Below are 17596 nucleotides of genomic sequence, written 5' to 3' on the forward strand. Positions count from 1 at the left end.
AGATGGTTATGACTGACAGGCAAACAATACATGTCAGCCAGGATGTAGAGAAAAAGGAACAGTTATGTAGTGCTGGTGGGAATGGGAATCAATTTAGTCATTATAGAAAACATAGATGTTTCCTATGAAATATAGAACTGCAAAAAATAGAAATGCAATTTGATATAGCTATACCACTCCTGGGTATATACCAGATGGAATCTAATCCACACTCAATGAGACACCAACAGATCCATTTGCTTTGTCCTGCTATTCATAGCAGCTAGGTTATGGAATCAGCCTAGCTGTCTATCAACAAATGAATGGATATAAAAGGTCAACACACACACACACACACACACACACACACACACACACACACACACACAGACCCTACTGGAGTTGTACATAGCCATAAAGATGAATAACGTGTTATTTGCTAGAAAAATGTATGGAACTAGAGGTCACTATGTTAAGCGAAATATGCTGGATTTAGAAAGAAATGTATCATGTTTTCTGTTATATGTGGAACCTCAAATAAAAAAGTAAAAATCATTTTTAAAAGATGACCTGAAAGTAGAACTATTATTAGGAAGCACATTACTATTATAAAACACAAATATTATAAGGAGACTCAGGAAAGGGGAGGAAGAGAAAGGGTTAAGAAGATGATTGGGAACATAGAGGCAAGCTAAGTATAATGTACACAAATAGAAACATCCCTAAAACCATCAATATGTATAATTAATAATACCTACATTTTCAAATGAATGATTGGCCTGAAAATATCATAATCTATGAAACAAAGACAATGAGCAGATCTCTCTCCTCTCCCTCTTCCTCCCCGTCTGTCCCCTCCCCTCCCCCTCCTTCTCCCTCTTCCTCCTCCTGCCTCTCTCCTCTCTCCTCTTTCTCCCTCTCTTCTTTTTGGCTTTTTGAGACAATGTCTCACTATGGATATCCTGGACCTCAATGTTTAGATCTGTCTGGCCTTGAACTCACAGAGATCCACCTGATTATGCCTCCCAAGTACTGGGGGTTAAAGGTATGCACCACCACACCAGGACAGAACTCTCATTTTTAAATTTAGAACAATTTCCTTTGAAATTGTAGACTCTTTTAGCTTTGTAATTTAAGTTAATATTAGAAACCCTGTAAAATGACTTGGTCATTAAATTGTATAATAACCTTGAAATTCGTATTTTCTTATCAGCTATCCTCTCTACCCCTAGTCTAGAATGCATAATGAACAGAATAGTTTAACAACTGTAGCAATGGTCATAATGTACCGATCACTTTTTAAAAATTAGAGGCTCAGAAGGAGGATGTATCTCAGAGGTAGAATTTTTGCTGTCCACCTGTGAAGGTCCATCCACACTACCATGTGCACACATGCACTCTCTCTCTCTGTCTCTCTCTCTCTCTCTCTAACACACACACACACACACACACACACACACACACACACACACACTTTCTGGAAGAATCAGGAAGTCAAAGTTAACCTTGGATACTTAAGAAGTTTGAGGTCAGCCTGTCTCAACATGAGCGGTAGAAACAAAAGCCCAAGCATACACTTACTTTCTTATTCACCCCAACCAGTATTTAAGTCTGCATAGACTCAGACCTACTCTTATCTCTGACATGGTGAAAATGAAATGTTTACTTTGTTGTCATGGTGAATAATGAATACAAAGTAAATTCAGTTCACTATAAAAATTTAAAAATAGATAAATAACATTTTTTAACTTAGCTAAATTTTCAGATAACAAACTGTCCTGATAGTTTTGGACACTAGATGGCGATATAAGCGCATCACATAATAAACATTTCCTTAATTGGTCCAGCTTTAAAATCAAGGCGTTGGAGGCCAGAGAGCAGGTTAATGCATTAGTTTAAGCAGCAAAGTCAAATATAATCAGGTGTTCGAGAGTGAGCTAATATTCCAAATGTGTTCAGTAACCCAATGATTATTGAAAGAAAAGATTGTTACACACACACACACACACACACACACACACACACACTTCAGTCTGTTGTTGAAAGATCTTCAAGCTAATTCATGGGGCAAAAGTTGGCACTGAACACAGGAATCTCCTCAATTCCCCTCCATTTTTGATTTTAACCTTTTAAATTATCAGTTGTTTGGGATGGTGTGTGCTTCACCTTATTGACGAATAAGTGCGTTCTTATCAGAGATGTGAGCCCAGGACGTTGCATTTTTTAGGGGAAATGGCGGAGTTACTGTAAGCTGTTGGCTGGGCCATTATTGACTGGCAGGCTCAACTGGAAGCACTTCGTTAGTGTATTAGGTTGCCCTGGAAATGCCTTCTTGAAACTCTAACGATGCACTTAAGGGAGCCCGCTGGGACAGGAGTAAAACCTCTCTTAGCAGGCAGGCGTGTCTTCCACGGGAGTACTCTTGGGATGGTTTGGGATGGGCAGGCACATTCAAGAGTCTCAGTAAGGAGGCAGCCTCAGAACAGGTTGCAGGTGGCAGTTTCTTTCAGGTGAGTCAAGATAATGACTTACTGCTAAAACTCCTAGTTTTTTATGGATAGTTGAATTTTGAAAGAGCATCCTTAATCCTGTTCTCGTGTGTGTGTGTGTGTGTGTGTGTGTGTGTGTGTGTGTGTGTATTAGTGGGTGGAATGAAGGGGAAAAGGCATTTGAGTGAGTATGACTGTAATCAAAGGATGTTTTAAAAAATTACAAACACTTGTAACTTGAACATTCCATAGGATTAAAGGTAAAATGGCTTAAAAGGAGAAGTGCGCCCGTTTGCAGACTCACGCGTTTGAAGAGTTCCTCCGAAGGTTTTTTTTTTTTTTTTTCAAATGAAAATCACAGCCAGGATGGAGGGTAATTGATAAGGGGGAGGGGGCTGTGGTGGAGGTACAACCAAGGAAGACGCTGCTTATGTAAACTCCAGACCACAGGCTGGGGGCCCCTGTACAGTGCAACGTCCCCGCCCTGTGTCAGCAGCCAGCGCCTCTGGTCCCGTGCCCACCGCGAGCGCACTTCCCCGTCAGTGCTGGCAACCTGTCACCGCCTAGGACGTGACTCCGAGCTGCCTCCGCTCTCTCCAAGCCCTATTCCTTTAAGATGATGTAATAGTCATTTCCCTGGATGGTTTCTTGCCTGCACTGCTCACACAACAGCATCCGAACTGCTCCTGGCACCGTGGGACCTCTCAGCTTCGGAGCCCAAGCCCCGCAGGCATCTCTCGCCTTCCCGGCTGCTTTTCCTTCCCACCTGGCGGGGACATGGGCGTCCCTTTGCCCTTGCCGGCAGGTGGGGTGGCTGCTGCAACCCTGGGGGGCGCATCTATCTGTCGCCCTGCCTCTGGGCTCTCTGAATGCCTCTAAGTCCAGGTACCTCTTGCAACTCTTCCAGGTGCAAAGGATTTATCTGTTCTATAAGGTTTGGATTTCGTTTTTTCTTTTTTTCCTACGGAAGCTTTGGTTGAATATATATATTTTTTCCTCCGCTCCACTTCTTCGACTCAGCATCTTCTCGGTTCAACTTTTTTTCCCCCACGATCCGTTTTAGCTAGAGATTAGAAGTGAATGCATACACACATTCTTACACACATAGAAACGTACACCTACTAGCGCTTAAGTGTGGAATTATTGTTTTCCGAGAGCACCAATCTCTTGACACTTTTCATCGATACCTCTGTCCTTTACCTGTTTGGGATTTGACAAGACGTCCAGGCTCAGTGTGGCTGTGGTTTCTGATTGCTCTGGAAAAGGTTATTTCTTCGCAAGAACTGAGTCTCCAGCACTCACTCGCTAAGGTAAGCGCAAAGACTCACTGCTTTCTCTGTCCTGCTGAAAAAAAAAAAAAAAAAAAAACAAAAAAAAAACAAAAACCGGGTCTCTTTGGAAGTTGAAAATTGCATATGCCTTTCACATCAGATTTGCAAACAGGATCGATTTGAACAGCAGTTGCTGGAGACAGTGGCATGTGGATAAACTTAAAGACTCAATACACCCCTAGGGAAGAACTCACTCAGTTAAGGAGTGATTAAAGTCAGTAGGTGCAGGCTGCTTATGTAAAAATAATATTCCCTCTTCCCTGTCATTTTGCCCCCCCCCCCTTCTCCCTCTCTACTCTCCCCAGAGGTCTCTCCTTTTCTGACTCATTCTAGGTCCGAGGAAATAATTTTTCTCTTTTCTCTTAGACAGACCTCTGAGTAACTGGGTATTTGGCCTTCTTGCCTACCGAGCCTAATGGAAGATTGAATGTAGAAGAGCATATTATTACATCCTGTGAAGGAAGAGCTCGCTATCAGCCAGCTTTGAACTTCTCCTCCAGCATTATTTCACCTGTGGACTCTCCTAAAATTTGCTTTGTTGGGAAAATAAAAACCAAAACAAAACCAGGGTGAGAAGGGGTAATTTAAAAAAGAAAAGTTAGTACCTTTGCCTTACCTCACGAGTGGATGCAAAGTCTAGGGCTGTAACTCGGTTGGATTGCACCTTTAATTCCAGGAGGCTGCAGAAGAAAGGGACAATGGCTCTAAGTGGGAACTGTAGCCGTTATTATCCTCGGGACCAGGGGGCTGCTGTTCCCAACTCCTTCCCTGAAGTCATAGAGCTGAATGTTGGCGGCCAGGTTTACTTCACTCGCCATTCCACATTAATAAGTATCCCCCATTCTCTCCTGTGGAAAATGTTCTCCCCAAAGAGAGACACTGCTAACGATCTAGCCAAGGACTCCAAGGGAAGGTTTTTCATTGACAGAGATGGCTTCCTGTTCCGTTATATTCTGGACTATCTCAGGGACAGGCAGGTGGTCCTGCCTGATCACTTTCCAGAAAGGGGAAGGCTGAAAAGAGAAGCTGAGTACTTCCAGCTCCCTGACCTCGTCAAACTCCTGGCCCCCGAGGATGTCAAGCAAAGCCCGGATGAGTTCTGCCACAGTGACTTCGAAGATGCCTCCCAAGGAAGCGACACGAGAATCTGCCCCCCCTCTTCGCTGCTTCCTCATGACCGCAAGTGGGGTTTTATTACTGTGGGTTACAGGGGATCCTGTACCTTGGGCAGAGAGGGGCAAGCAGATGCCAAGTTCCGGAGAGTCCCCCGGATTTTGGTTTGCGGAAGGATTTCCTTGGCAAAAGAAGTCTTTGGAGAAACTTTGAATGAAAGTAGAGACCCCGACCGCGCTCCAGAAAGATACACCTCCAGATTTTATCTCAAGTTTAAACATCTGGAAAGAGCTTTTGATATGTTGTCAGAGTGTGGATTCCACATGGTGGCCTGTAACTCCTCGGTTACAGCGTCTTTTGTCAACCAGTATACAGAAGACAAGATCTGGTCGAGCTATACTGAGTACGTCTTCTATCGTAAGTAGTTTCTGTTTATTTTTGTGTGTATTAGTTCTCTTCACAGATACTGGTTTGAGATTACAGTTATGCTAAACTATAGGTAGAGTCCTAGATGCTACGTTCAGTTCAGTTCTTTCAGAGCCTTACTGGGAGATTCTTTTATCCCGGAGGAATCTGGTTCTTTTCCAATGAGGTCACAGGATAGTCGGAGATTTTAAAAATCAGAAGGGACCAAGGATGTTGGAATAGTTTCTAAGGAAGCATATGTGACTTTTTCCTGCATAGTGATTTGTGGAAGTGGGGTTGTTGTTGGTTCACAGGGACTGGAGGTTTTGCAGAGTCAGAATGGATGAAGGACTCCTGCCAATCCTTTCAGCTAAACTCTTGGGGTCTGTTAAGCTGATTGCTGCAGGCTTGCTTTCATTAGTGGCTTTCTGAACACAAATGGACTTTTTACAGAGTGAGATGGTCTTGGCTAGATGGCAGTGCAGACTGCTGAAAAGTACCCTGCTTCCCCCAGGTCTGATATTTACTTTTATGGGCCTTGCAAATCTGTTGTTTGGTTCTTTTAACATTTTCTACTGAGATTGGAGTTGCATTGCAGGCTTAATTAAGCTAAACTTTGTTTAAGATGCATCTAAAAGGAACTTGATCCCAGAGGATTGCCAACAAGATGCAAATGCCTCAGAAGCTAAGGTGATAATATATATATATATATATATATATATATATATATATACACACACACACACACACATTCATTTAATATGTGTATGTGAAGGATTGCCAGAGTCCTCGAGTAGGTCTCTCTCTAAGATTGTAAGACTGTCTTTTGGCTTAAACAGAGAGCTCTGGTGTGGATAGCTTTGTTTATGGAGGGGCATTCTAAAATCCAAGCCACCGGGCTTTGGAAGAAGAGTAAATTGGATTTGGGCCTTGGTATTGAGTTCATTTGACAAGGACTATGTTCTCAAGTTTAGCATTCCATTCTCTCCTGCTGGTTTTAAAGCAACTTTAGAACTCAGGATTACGATGTCTACATTTGTTTAAACATAAAGAGACAACTGAGTTTCTTGGACCAGGCTTTTGTCGATAGCTGTGTTCCTCCATTTGGAGTTGGCGCAGGTAGAGAAGCCAATGGGAAGTAGAGTTTCTCCAAACTGGGTCATCAAATATCTACTCAGAGGTGATGGTAGGTATGCACTTCATACACAAGATGGCCCTTGAAGAAAAAGTTAAATCTGTCCTTACTGATGTGTATGGAATAGCAAACATTACTTGGCCCTGATTGTGGTCATTGTAATTAATACCTTCCTTTAGGTGGGAGCTTACTCAACAAATACTGCTTCCTTCTGTTGGGCAAAGTTCCATGCATACAAAGAAAAGATTCTAGATTTTTAAATCCTATGTGAAGGAACTGGTGATTTCTGTGATCTGGTAGAACACATACCTTCTTCAAAGATTTTGGGGAAATGTGCTTTAGTTCAACTGTATGTTTGCACACTTGACTTTTAATCAGTTACCCACCTAATTGATGCATTTAATGTCTAGGTTGATGGTGATTCTGGCTTCATCAAGGGCTTATCTGTCTGACACCATGCCCTCTTTAGAATGCTCTGGAAATGTCCCAATCATCTGGTCATATAATTGCTGCTTCTTTTGTTGGGCTGTTGAGGAGCAGTTTGCTCTTCATACCTCCATGGATAAGCTACACAAAACGCACTGGAGCTTCATGTTAACTTTATACATTGCAAACCATAGACTTCCCTTTTGTACCCAACATCCAGAGCTATGTATTAACTCTTCCTCTGTCTCAGGACCAATAAAACTGACAGCTGGCTTTCTAGGGTGCATAACAGCTTCCGTGCAGCTGCTTAGCCATAATTATTTAATTAGAAGCTGCCAACTGTGCCTATATAAGCATTAATTCATCAAGCTGTTGTGCTCCGCTTAATGGGCCAAAACCATGGGAAGTGCTCTAGAGTAGGAAGTTGACTGCATGCAAAAATGCTATACTCAGAGGAACTCATTTTCTTTCTGAACTTAGTACTTAGTGGTGATAAGTTCACACACACACACACACACACACACACACACACACACACACACATGAACACACACGAACACCCCTTAGATGCAAGGAATTAACTCTCTGTAACCAAAATTTTAATATTTCAGGAATCATGCAAAATCACATTGTCTGGATCCACATCATATTAAAAGATGAACATAAAGAACCAATGCCTTGCTCTCGATGGGGAGTGAAGACTCCTCCCCGCCCATTTCCCTGTTTGCCTATTTTCACTTAAGTCTTGCAAGAGGAAAATTCTATTCATCAACAGATTAGATGAGTAACATTGTTGCCTCCTTTAACCTTTCATATGGGCCTAGAACTGATGGCTAGCATCTGTTAATCCTGAGTGTTTTATTAACATATAAAGTCACCTAGTATCTGCAAATGTTTAAGAAGGATAAAAGAAATGAAGGCTGTCTTGCTCAGTCACTAAAGCCTGAGTACGATTGGGACATAAAAAAAAAGGGACTGTCATAGAATCGACTCACAAAATATTTTAAACATGTTCTTTGCTTTATTGAAAATAATGGTAAGGTGTCTTTTCACTCATGACCTAAGTCCTACCTCTTTGTTTTTTCAAGCATCCCATAAAAGGCAGTACCATAAGCAGCCGGCAGTGCTTCCTAGCTCACCTTTAAATAAAGTATCAATTAAGTAATTTGGAAGCCAGAGGCCCTAATCTAATAAAATCACGTGTGTGCTGAAAGGAAGGAGCACTGCCTATCTAGGGATTTTTACAAGGGAGGATGGGAAGACATCACACATGTTTTCTAAGCCTCAAAGGTAACTTCAGGTGAATGTCTGAAAGCATGGTGGTTTTTGGAAGCACTTGTTTCTGGTGGTTATGAGAACATAAAACAGCATGCCCACAAGTACAGAGTTTAGTTCATGACACAGTGCTTTGAGGACGTATATATTTTGAGCTCTTTGAATTATACATATAATTACCAATTCACCATCCCTTGCACAAATGACTGCACACAGGGGTGTGTTTTAACCTTTATTCTTTTCTCTTTATTTCCTTAAATTTAAAGGATTACATCCACAAGGGTCTCAAATTTCTTGACTACATACATATATACATACATACATACATACATACATACATTGTGCTTATTGCTTAAGAAATGGTCTTGTCCAAAAGTAGATCATACAACAATTTCACACTTAGAATTCGGTTTGGACCATGAACTGAGAAGATGTGATTGTAGCTGCTGTGTATAATTTCTGCAATGTTGACTACAAACCTTCAAATAAAGGGTGTGATTGCACAGGCAAACAAGAGGAAGCCTCTCTATCCCTAAATGATGGCCGCTCCTTTTATCTTGACTACCTAGCAGGTGCCAGTGATAACTTCTTTTTTTTATTCACAGAGAAATAGTGTTGGCACATTCAAATGAACCAGAGCAAAGGAGGCTTCCTCTATATATCTCCTCTTTCTGTAACTTTTTCTTTTCTGCCCTTGCAACATAGGTGGTTTTTGTCTTCTTGTTGAAGCTCCTCCAGGTGTTGAGTCCTGTCTTTCCATGCCAGAACTAGGATTTGTTGTCAGGAGAACAACCTGTACTGTCATTATACCCTGTAATGTCATTATGTATAGAATACTCTCAAGGTATAGTATTACTTTTCCACAAGTATCTGAACTTGAATGAACTTGCAATAGTTGTATATCAGGCAGCCTTTTACCCTGAAAGTAATATTGTTAAGACTCCAGGTTACTTAACTTCTAATTAAAAGCAAATCACAATTTATTCTGGTTCCAGGCTTTGGGATGAAGTCAGTGTGGATTCAATCAATGGAAGGCAGATGTTGGAGGGCAAAGTGTAGAAGGGATGGCATCAGTTTCTTGCTACTCCTTTAAGATGTTGTGTGCTGAGCACTGGGCTCTCTGTGACAATGAAATAAGCATGTTAGTCACATGAATTTTATACTCTTTCACTTCTATACCAAATGTGATCTGCTACCCGAGTTCACTCCCTTGTGGGAGGTGATTAAAATAGATTATTCCTGGGACTATGACATTACTGAATGCATTCGGCAGCAAGAAAAATGTCAGCATGTGAGAAGAAAGGGAAGAGGGCATGTCTCTAACATTGCTTCCAAGTGTCCTGAAAAGTTAAAAGTATGCGTTCTACTGGAAAAAGAAGAGCAGGTATTACTGACAGTCTAATGAGATCCAGATCCAATTAAATAAACTAGAAATGAAGAGAGCTGAGAGCATAGCAAAACCCAGAGCACCTCCAGCCATGCCCAAACAGAAAACACGGAGAGGATGTGCTTCTCAGTCATTGCTCTCCAACATTTCTGGAACTCTTCTAAAACTGAGACAAGCTCTGCTTCACTACACACAATTGCTTTTCTTCTTTGGTCTTCACTCTAGCTTTTCTTAAGTCTCATAGTTCACGAGTAGTTTTTTTTTTTTTTTTAATTTTTGAGGTAGAAATAATCCCAGTGTAAAGAAATGGAGAGGCAGTATAGGAGAAGCCTCAGTCTAACCAATGCCCATCTCTTGATGGTTGCAACTCTCATCATGGGTAAGCCTCCTTCATCTCTGTTCTTGTTTACCTCACCTTCTGTCTGTTCTAGATAGCTTTGGGATAAATCACAGATACTAGTCCTGTGATTGATCTACAGGTACTATAGCCAACATTTAGATAACTTGATGATCTTTTTTTTTTTTTTTTTTTTAGAAATACACAATATAATTATTGTGTACAAAATCAGTATTTTGTTATCAAATATCTAGCTAGTGTTCAAGTTTTCCTGATTTTCCTCCCATATTATCTATTATCTTAGCTGCTATGTAAGGAGCAACCAATCATCCATTGGTTGATGCAGTTGCTTATACTCTTTCTTAATTTAATAACACTTTATTAACTTCTATGCAATCAATTGGTTAGGCGCTATTAACTTGTTAGATGTAGGCACTGCAGTTGGTCATTTTGGTTTCAGTGCTTCTGGCCAGTCTTCACCATTATTAATGGTAAGTGTTGCTTTCATTTGTATAGGAGGACTAAAATGCTACATATTAATGAAAGCAAAGCAAGGGTGCCTTTTATTGTTAGCTTTTGTATTCATTATATGAATACATAGCAATGGAGGCTACTCTCTCCATTTTCCAAATTCATTGCTACAACGAAGCCATTATTACAAGGGACAACATACTCTTCCTTCCAGTCATTCAGGAGACATCTAGTAGTCCTCGGTTTTGGTCCTCTTTCAACTAGGATGCCTTTAGTGGTGCACTGTGTTTACCAAGATGTGTACTGGGTCTTGCTGACTGTAGGAATCATCTGGGGTGGGAGAAGTTACCTTCTACCCACTCTAACTTTACATTTGAGTATCCATGGATTCTTTCAGCTGTAGTTTAGCTCCACTGAATTCACCATCTGTTTCCAAGCCTCCTCTTCTTATGTGTTTCTCAGTCTCTGTAAATGGCATCTTTAGTTCATTCAGGTCTTGATAAGCAATAACCACGGAAAACATCCCAAGTCATCATTCTCCCCAGTGAACCTACTGGACATCGTCTTCCTTCACCTTTTCACAAAATCCCTCCCATAGATGCTGAAAACCATAGATGCTACTCCTGTTTGGGTCACCAGTGTTGCCTTTCCAGGCAACCACCAAGATAATTGGATGTTCCTCCCTATGATAGTCCCTTTTGGATATTGTGTCTGTGTTGCAGGCTTGGTGAGGTTTTGAAGACATGAGTCTGACCATGCCACTTTTCCACTTTAAACCTCCTTTACCAGGAAGAACTTGCTGAAAGGGCTAACTAAGTCTGTACTATGCATCAGTGCCCTGCAAGTTTTAAGTGACCTCCACTTCCCTCTTGCCTCTATTATGTTATCTTGCTTGTGTGTTTCAAGATCATTGGAATATATCTTACTTGGTTCCTGTATTTTAAAAACATCTGCTTCTTCAGTTTTGCACATGATATTCTCCCTGCCTAGAACCCTGCTTCCTCCTGCTTCATGTCCCAACAAGAGGTCAAGTCTTAGATGTCTGTACTGGTCTACTGTTGACTAAGACATGCCTTATGCTTGCCTCTCAGGGCTCTAGTTTCTTCTACCATAGCACCAACTGTACTATGTTATTCTTGCTTATTTATCTGTCTCTCCATCTCAAAACTTTGCAAAATAGAAATATGAACATGAGGTTCATCGTATTATTTGGTACTAACAGTCATGTAGGTACTCTGTAAATCCCATTTTAAGAAATGGGAAAGTGCCTACTGCACTGTTCTGCCAGGGCCATGAGTGCCACTGTCTGGAATACCATTAGGTAAGCTATTAAAAGGAAAGCTGGAGGTCTACAGTGATGTGAATAATACTTCAGTAACCTGCAAGGGCATTTCCCTTTGTTCACTGAGTACTGACTTTACATATAGAATGGAAGTATCACAGAAAGGCTCTACTCTTAGCATCTGCCCAAAGAGTTCAGCCCCAGGGAAATGTGAAGAACACTTACCAGCAGCAAAGTCTCCTGTAATCCTTTTAGTTGCTCCATCCAAGCAGGAGAAAATGATCCTGAGTGGAGTTGGTGTTTAAGGAAAAGCCCAGAGGGGAATCACAATTCAGAAAAGTGTGCCAAATTCGTAAAATATTCCTAATAGGAAAAGAAATCGACTGAATACAAAGTGTGTTGAGACCTGTTTTCTTTATCATCTTTCTTCTCAAATGCTCCATTTCTTTCTTTCTTTCTTTCTTTCTTTCTTTCTTTCTTTCTTTCTTTCTTTCTTTCTTTCTTTCTTTCTTTCTTTCTTTCTTTCTTTCTTCCTTCCTTCCTTCCTTCCTTCCTTCCTTCCTTCCTTCCTTTCTTTCTTTCTTTCTTTCTTTCTTTCTTAAATTAGGACACCAAGACATTTATTTATTCTATGCTATAAAATGAAGAACTAAGTTAAAACATTCATCTATGATGGTTAGTAACAAAATAAGTTTGAGCAGATGTGGGATCCATTACCTCACCTGAAGAACCTAAAATCTGTATTTACACAAGATAAATGAATCTAATGTAGGCTTATGATATTCCTTAATGTCAAGGGTGGTGTTACTATTGGGGCATAGGAGAAAAGAGTGCCCTTTGCCCTTAAAATAGTGCTCAAGTACAAATCCCTATTTGTTCCCTGTTGGTGATACAACCATTCAGAAATTACATTCCTTCCAAGCCTCAGTTTCCTTACCTGGAACAATAGCAGTTGAATCGTAGGGTTCTGAGACTCAAATGGTTGGAGGTAAGGCTCAGGAGAGAATGCCTGGTACCAGATAGTACTCAGGACCTGGACACCCAGTCCTCCCTTGAATTCCATGGTAATTCTGGCAGGGAATAGTTATAGGGCTTCATCTTAGTAATGTGTCTGCTTACTTTTGATAGTTCCTTGTCTAGTTTATTGATCTAAGCATGGACAAATGAATCTAATGCAGACGTGTACTTGATAGAAGGAAATTCTGGCTACTTGCTTTGGTTGAATCAGAATAAGCATAACGGTCAATCCCACAAAAGAGTTCATGTAAAATGGCACAGTGAATATGAATATGCAAAGTTTCTGTTAATTAAAACATATGTAAATAAGATTGTGTACTTATGAAAAAAGAGAGAAAGAAAAAGGATCTGAAAATATAGCAAAGGCATTTTTTTTTTTTTACATGACATAATAGAACTTGTTAACAGTGGCCTTTCATTCCCTCCTTTGGCTTTCAAAGCCTATGGGACTGAAAATTGAGAGTACAACTTAAATTATAGATTTAGTCTCTACACAATTAAAATTCCCCTTTTATCAACCTTAGCCTGGAAAGGATTCTTTGTGGTGACAGAAAAAATGGTTATTGAGTTGGCCACTGACAATGGGATCATCAAAATTGTTCCAGAAGCCAAAAGAAGACATTTTACTCCACATAGTACCTAGCTGTGCATTCTGACATGACAGGGAAATGAGATTGCTGATCAGGGTGTGCTACCATGTGACCTATTCAGAAACTGCTCCGTGTGAGGTAATTCACACTTTTCTATTTTTATTTAGCCTTATTCAGAGGCAGAAACTTATAATCATTCCCATGCCCAATGCACAGTAGCCTTTCATTCTGAGTGAGCATGATATAGTGTGATTATAAACCGGCTGCACTTAAGAAAATAGAAAGCAAACCTAAGACTTTCAGGCTTCTGTGTGCATAGTGTTTTAGAGAACTGTGAACTACCCAGGCCAACATTGCCTGCTAACTAAATAAAGCAAAGGGGAACTAAATCCAAATAACAGTAATGATTCTTTTATAGGAAACCTGGAGAAGCAGAGAAATTCCAGGGGTCAGTATAGTAGAACAATGGGTACTCATGTATGCTGGAGTGTTGCAGAGGCAGGAGAAATGTTTGAGGAATTCTGAAAATACCCCAAAGATAAAAAGAGCTGGTCTTACACACAAAGTACATTGAGCCCTGGACAGATATGATGGATCACTTCCTTATACATTGAACATGCAGTTGCATTTGTTGAAGCTATTTTTCCTGTAGGTATGCTCCTGAACATTTACACAGCAACACAGTTGAACATAGGACTCAGATTTCATTTAACTGATTTCTAGTCAACTAGTTGAAATCTTTCCTTTAGACAGGCAGTACCTGTAAAGAACTCAGCTTTGTTGGGATGCAATAAATAGGAAGGTATTAATTTCATCTTTTCCAAGAAAAACATACCCCATAAACTAGAAACCTTTCTTTCTTTTCTTCATAGACAAGAAAAAGACATAGTGACTGGCATTCCGAAGTATTGCCCACAGTCTTAGCCATGCTTTTTGATAGACATTGTGTAGAACAGGGAGACAATGACTGGCACTCTGAAGTGCTTTCCATAACTTTAGTCCTGCTTTTAGAGTTTAAAGTAATAAAATACTTACTGTGTGTGTTTATAAGGCCCTTATTGATTCCTACTTTATAAAGATCCATCTTGGATAATGTGTCACTTCATAGGGCCGTCTGCTTGGGGTGGGTAGAGAATGTAAAATCAGTATGCAAGTGTCTAGATTCTGAGTCATAGATGGACTCTTCATGCTAATGAGCTTCTAGTACTTCTCCACAGTCTGCTGAGGAAGTAATTAGCAGTGTCCACAGATTCCATTGATTGGAATGCACAGGCACTTCAAACTTCCCTTCATCTAAACCCTTAGCACGCATCAAAAATATGTAGTGAAGTGTTTCCTAAAACATCTTGACACACACACCGTTCCTTACAATGCCCTTCTTCATTATCCGAACTTAAGTCTCACCTCAGTTATTTGTGGAGAGTTCTATTCATTTCCTTCTGACCACGAGAACCTACTGATTATGTTCTGCCCACTGTGGCTCAGATATTTCTGCCAGTCTGCTTGAATACGGAGAGGTTTCATGAAGAGAATCACATATTTACATAGAGCTATGATTTGTGAAGAGATTTGATTAGGAAAGAAGGAATTACAATTTTCTATGATAGGGAAAAAACATACAAGAGGATAGAGAAGGGGCTCCTAATCTGAATTTAGGGGTTTCGGGACATTAGACTAGCTTTAATATTAATGTTTAGAGAGAGAAAATGCTTAAATATTTAGTGCATTTGTTGATATTAAGATATCAGATGACTGATGAAGTCAGAGAGGTTGCATCCTAACATGGCTTATGAGAACTTTGATGTCATTAATTATTAATGTTATTTCTCATTTTACTAGAGTTTTTGCAATGATAGCCGTGTAATGATTTCATTCATGTCAAGCACCAATAGCATTCCTTTTAACTCTTTGTTTCTCTCTTTTCTTGAAAACTATGCTTGTAAAAATATACATGCAAAACTAAAGTGCAAATGTTATGGAAGTAGTTATTGGTTTCTGAGCATTGTATTTTTATATCTCTAATCTCTTTATGAAGGCTCTCAAAATGGGGTATGTTATTATTATTATCAATTTAATTTTTAAGGACTAATGGTTTGCCTCATGAATCTGATTCAGAACTCATTTGCAATGAGTTCCACAGTGGTGAGGACACAGGAAGTGCTCAATTAGCATGTGTTTAGTGAATAAATTAGCAATGCTGCCTTGTAATGAAAGAAAATGTGAAATGTAAAAATGAATGGAATTTGCTGCCTGTTTTACTCAGTAGTTTTCTTTACCCATAGATGTATCCTACAAGCAATAGCAACAGGATGATAGGTAAATATCGTAGCAGCCTTCAACCTAAGCACAAGAAACCTTAGTCTAATTCAACTTATGCACAAGAAAACCATAGTCTATCACTTCCTGCCAGGATGCTCCTGAACATCATGAACTAAAGGGAGGTGAGGAAGCATTCCTCAAGATAGAGCTGTAAGACTGAAGACACACCCAGACTAGCTAATAGCCCTGCATTTCCTTTATAGGCTTTACCGGTTTGTATGTTAGATCCACAAAGAGACTGGAAAAATGAAGCTATTAGAGAGAATCTTGTCCATGATAGAATGGAAGCGAAGCTTATAGCCACTGAGTCTCACTCTGGACTAATCGGCACACACTTCATGCTTCAAAGAAAGAACAGCTCAATCACATAGCCATCCCTCTAGCTCCCTTGGCATGCTCGCCATCCCCATCTCTTCTAAAAGCATTTGGCCACCTTCACTGTTCCCCACCCTGGGGCTTTCCACAGTTCATAGATCTTTTATTGCACTTGCGCATCCTCTTCCACAAACATTCTCTCTCCTACCTCTCACCATTCTGAATCTTACTCTTCTTTCAATGTTAGTGGGGTTTCATAGAAAGGCCTTCTGGTCTACCACTGCAGAAGTACACAGGCTTCTTCACAGTTGCTATCTGCATGTCACACCCCCTCGCCCTTGTTACCATAATAGTGCTGCTTTTACATGTTCTCATCTCTCTCTCTCTCTCTCTCTCTCTCTCTCTCTCCCCCGCCTCTCTCTCTGTCTGTCTTTGTCCATCTTTCTCTTATGAAAACTTTATTAAGACAACAGTTTAATTTGTCCTGCTCTTCACCATCCTTAGCACCTAATGTAATGCTTTACTCATAGCAGGTAGTTTGTCTTCATCATTCACACTCCACTATGTAAAATTATCATAAATAATCTTTTCATGTAAAGGTCAATGATGAACACACACACACACACACACACACACACACACACACACACTCCACAGGCATAGATCTGGCTAGCATAACAAAAACAAATGAGAAAAAGAAAATAGAAAAGAGAAGAAAAAGGGAACTTAAACCCTGAGAGGGGGGGCAACAGAGAGGGAGAGGGAAAGAAAGGGAGAGGGAGGGAGAGGGAGGGCTTAGTATGTGAACAGGAGTGCAGAAGTGGGGATAGTTCCTTTGAAAGGTTACATAACCTCTCTAATCTTCAGAGACCCTAAATGTATGACATGAACAGTGGACCATTTTAGTTGTCTCTAGAAGAGTCAGAATAACATGGCATGTGTTAAATGATTATGTTGCTTGATTAGATGTTTGTCATTAAGGAAGATTTTTTATCATAGTTTGACTAAACATCTAAAACTGTCACAAAGAGAAGAAGCTACAGCCAAGGAGAAATTACATTTGTTATTGTTGAAAGTGAAGCAGCATTTAAACATCAGTTGTCAGAAATAGGCAAATAGGATTTGATAGAACCATAATACTAGTGCTTTTATTGTTTAAGATTGACAAATGTATAGTCAAAATATACAGAGTACCCTTTGGTTCTTTCATTTATTTGTTTAATGATCATACTGTATAGAGCAGCTATGAGTCTGGGTCCCTTGTCAACTCCTGTAAGCCATAATATTGGGTGCGAACTAGAAGTGTATCCGTCAAACTTGGGGAATGCGCTGGATAATTTTTGTCAACTTGATACAAGGTAGAGTCATCTGGAAGTGGAATCTTCAGCTGTGAAAATATTTCTATCTCATTGATCTTTATATAAGTCTCTGGGCCATTTTCTTGATTTATGATTGATATAGAAGAGCTCATCCCACTGTAGGTGATATCACTCTGAGGCAAGTGAACCAGCCATATGTTCCTTCATGACCTCTGCTTTAGTTCCTACCTCCAAGTTCCTGCCTAGAGTTCCTGCTCTGGCTTCTCTTCATGATGGACTACAACCTGTAAGCCATCCTTTTTTTTTTTTTCAAGTTGGTTTTGATCAGTGTTTTATAACAACAACAAAAAGCAAACTAGGACAGCAGGGGACCAACTGGATTTACAGATTCAGAGCTTCCTGGCTG

The 17596-nt window shown here is 40.2% G+C and overlaps 1 protein-coding gene across 2 annotated transcripts in view; it reads left to right on the forward strand.

The window, feature by feature from the left end:
- Positions 1-3054: 3054 nt before the first annotated feature.
- Positions 3055-17596, forward strand: part of Kctd16 (potassium channel tetramerization domain containing 16) — a 290767-nt gene continuing 276225 nt past the window's right edge. The window contains exons 1-2 of one of the 2 annotated variants that reach the window (XM_021150780.3): positions 3055-3778; positions 4166-5329. In XM_021150780.3, the coding sequence (XP_021006439.1) occupies positions 4498-5329 (832 nt within the window). In that variant the 5' untranslated portion in view covers positions 3055-3778; positions 4166-4497. The remainder of the gene's footprint in view (positions 3779-4165; positions 5330-17596) is intronic. The other variant, XM_085833573.1, reaches the window with a different exon arrangement.

The sequence above is a fragment of the Mus caroli genome, unplaced genomic scaffold (genome assembly GCF_978045245.1).
Source record: "Mus caroli unplaced genomic scaffold, Mus_caroli_1 scaffold_19, whole genome shotgun sequence".
Lineage (NCBI taxonomy): Eukaryota > Metazoa > Chordata > Mammalia > Rodentia > Muridae > Mus > Mus caroli.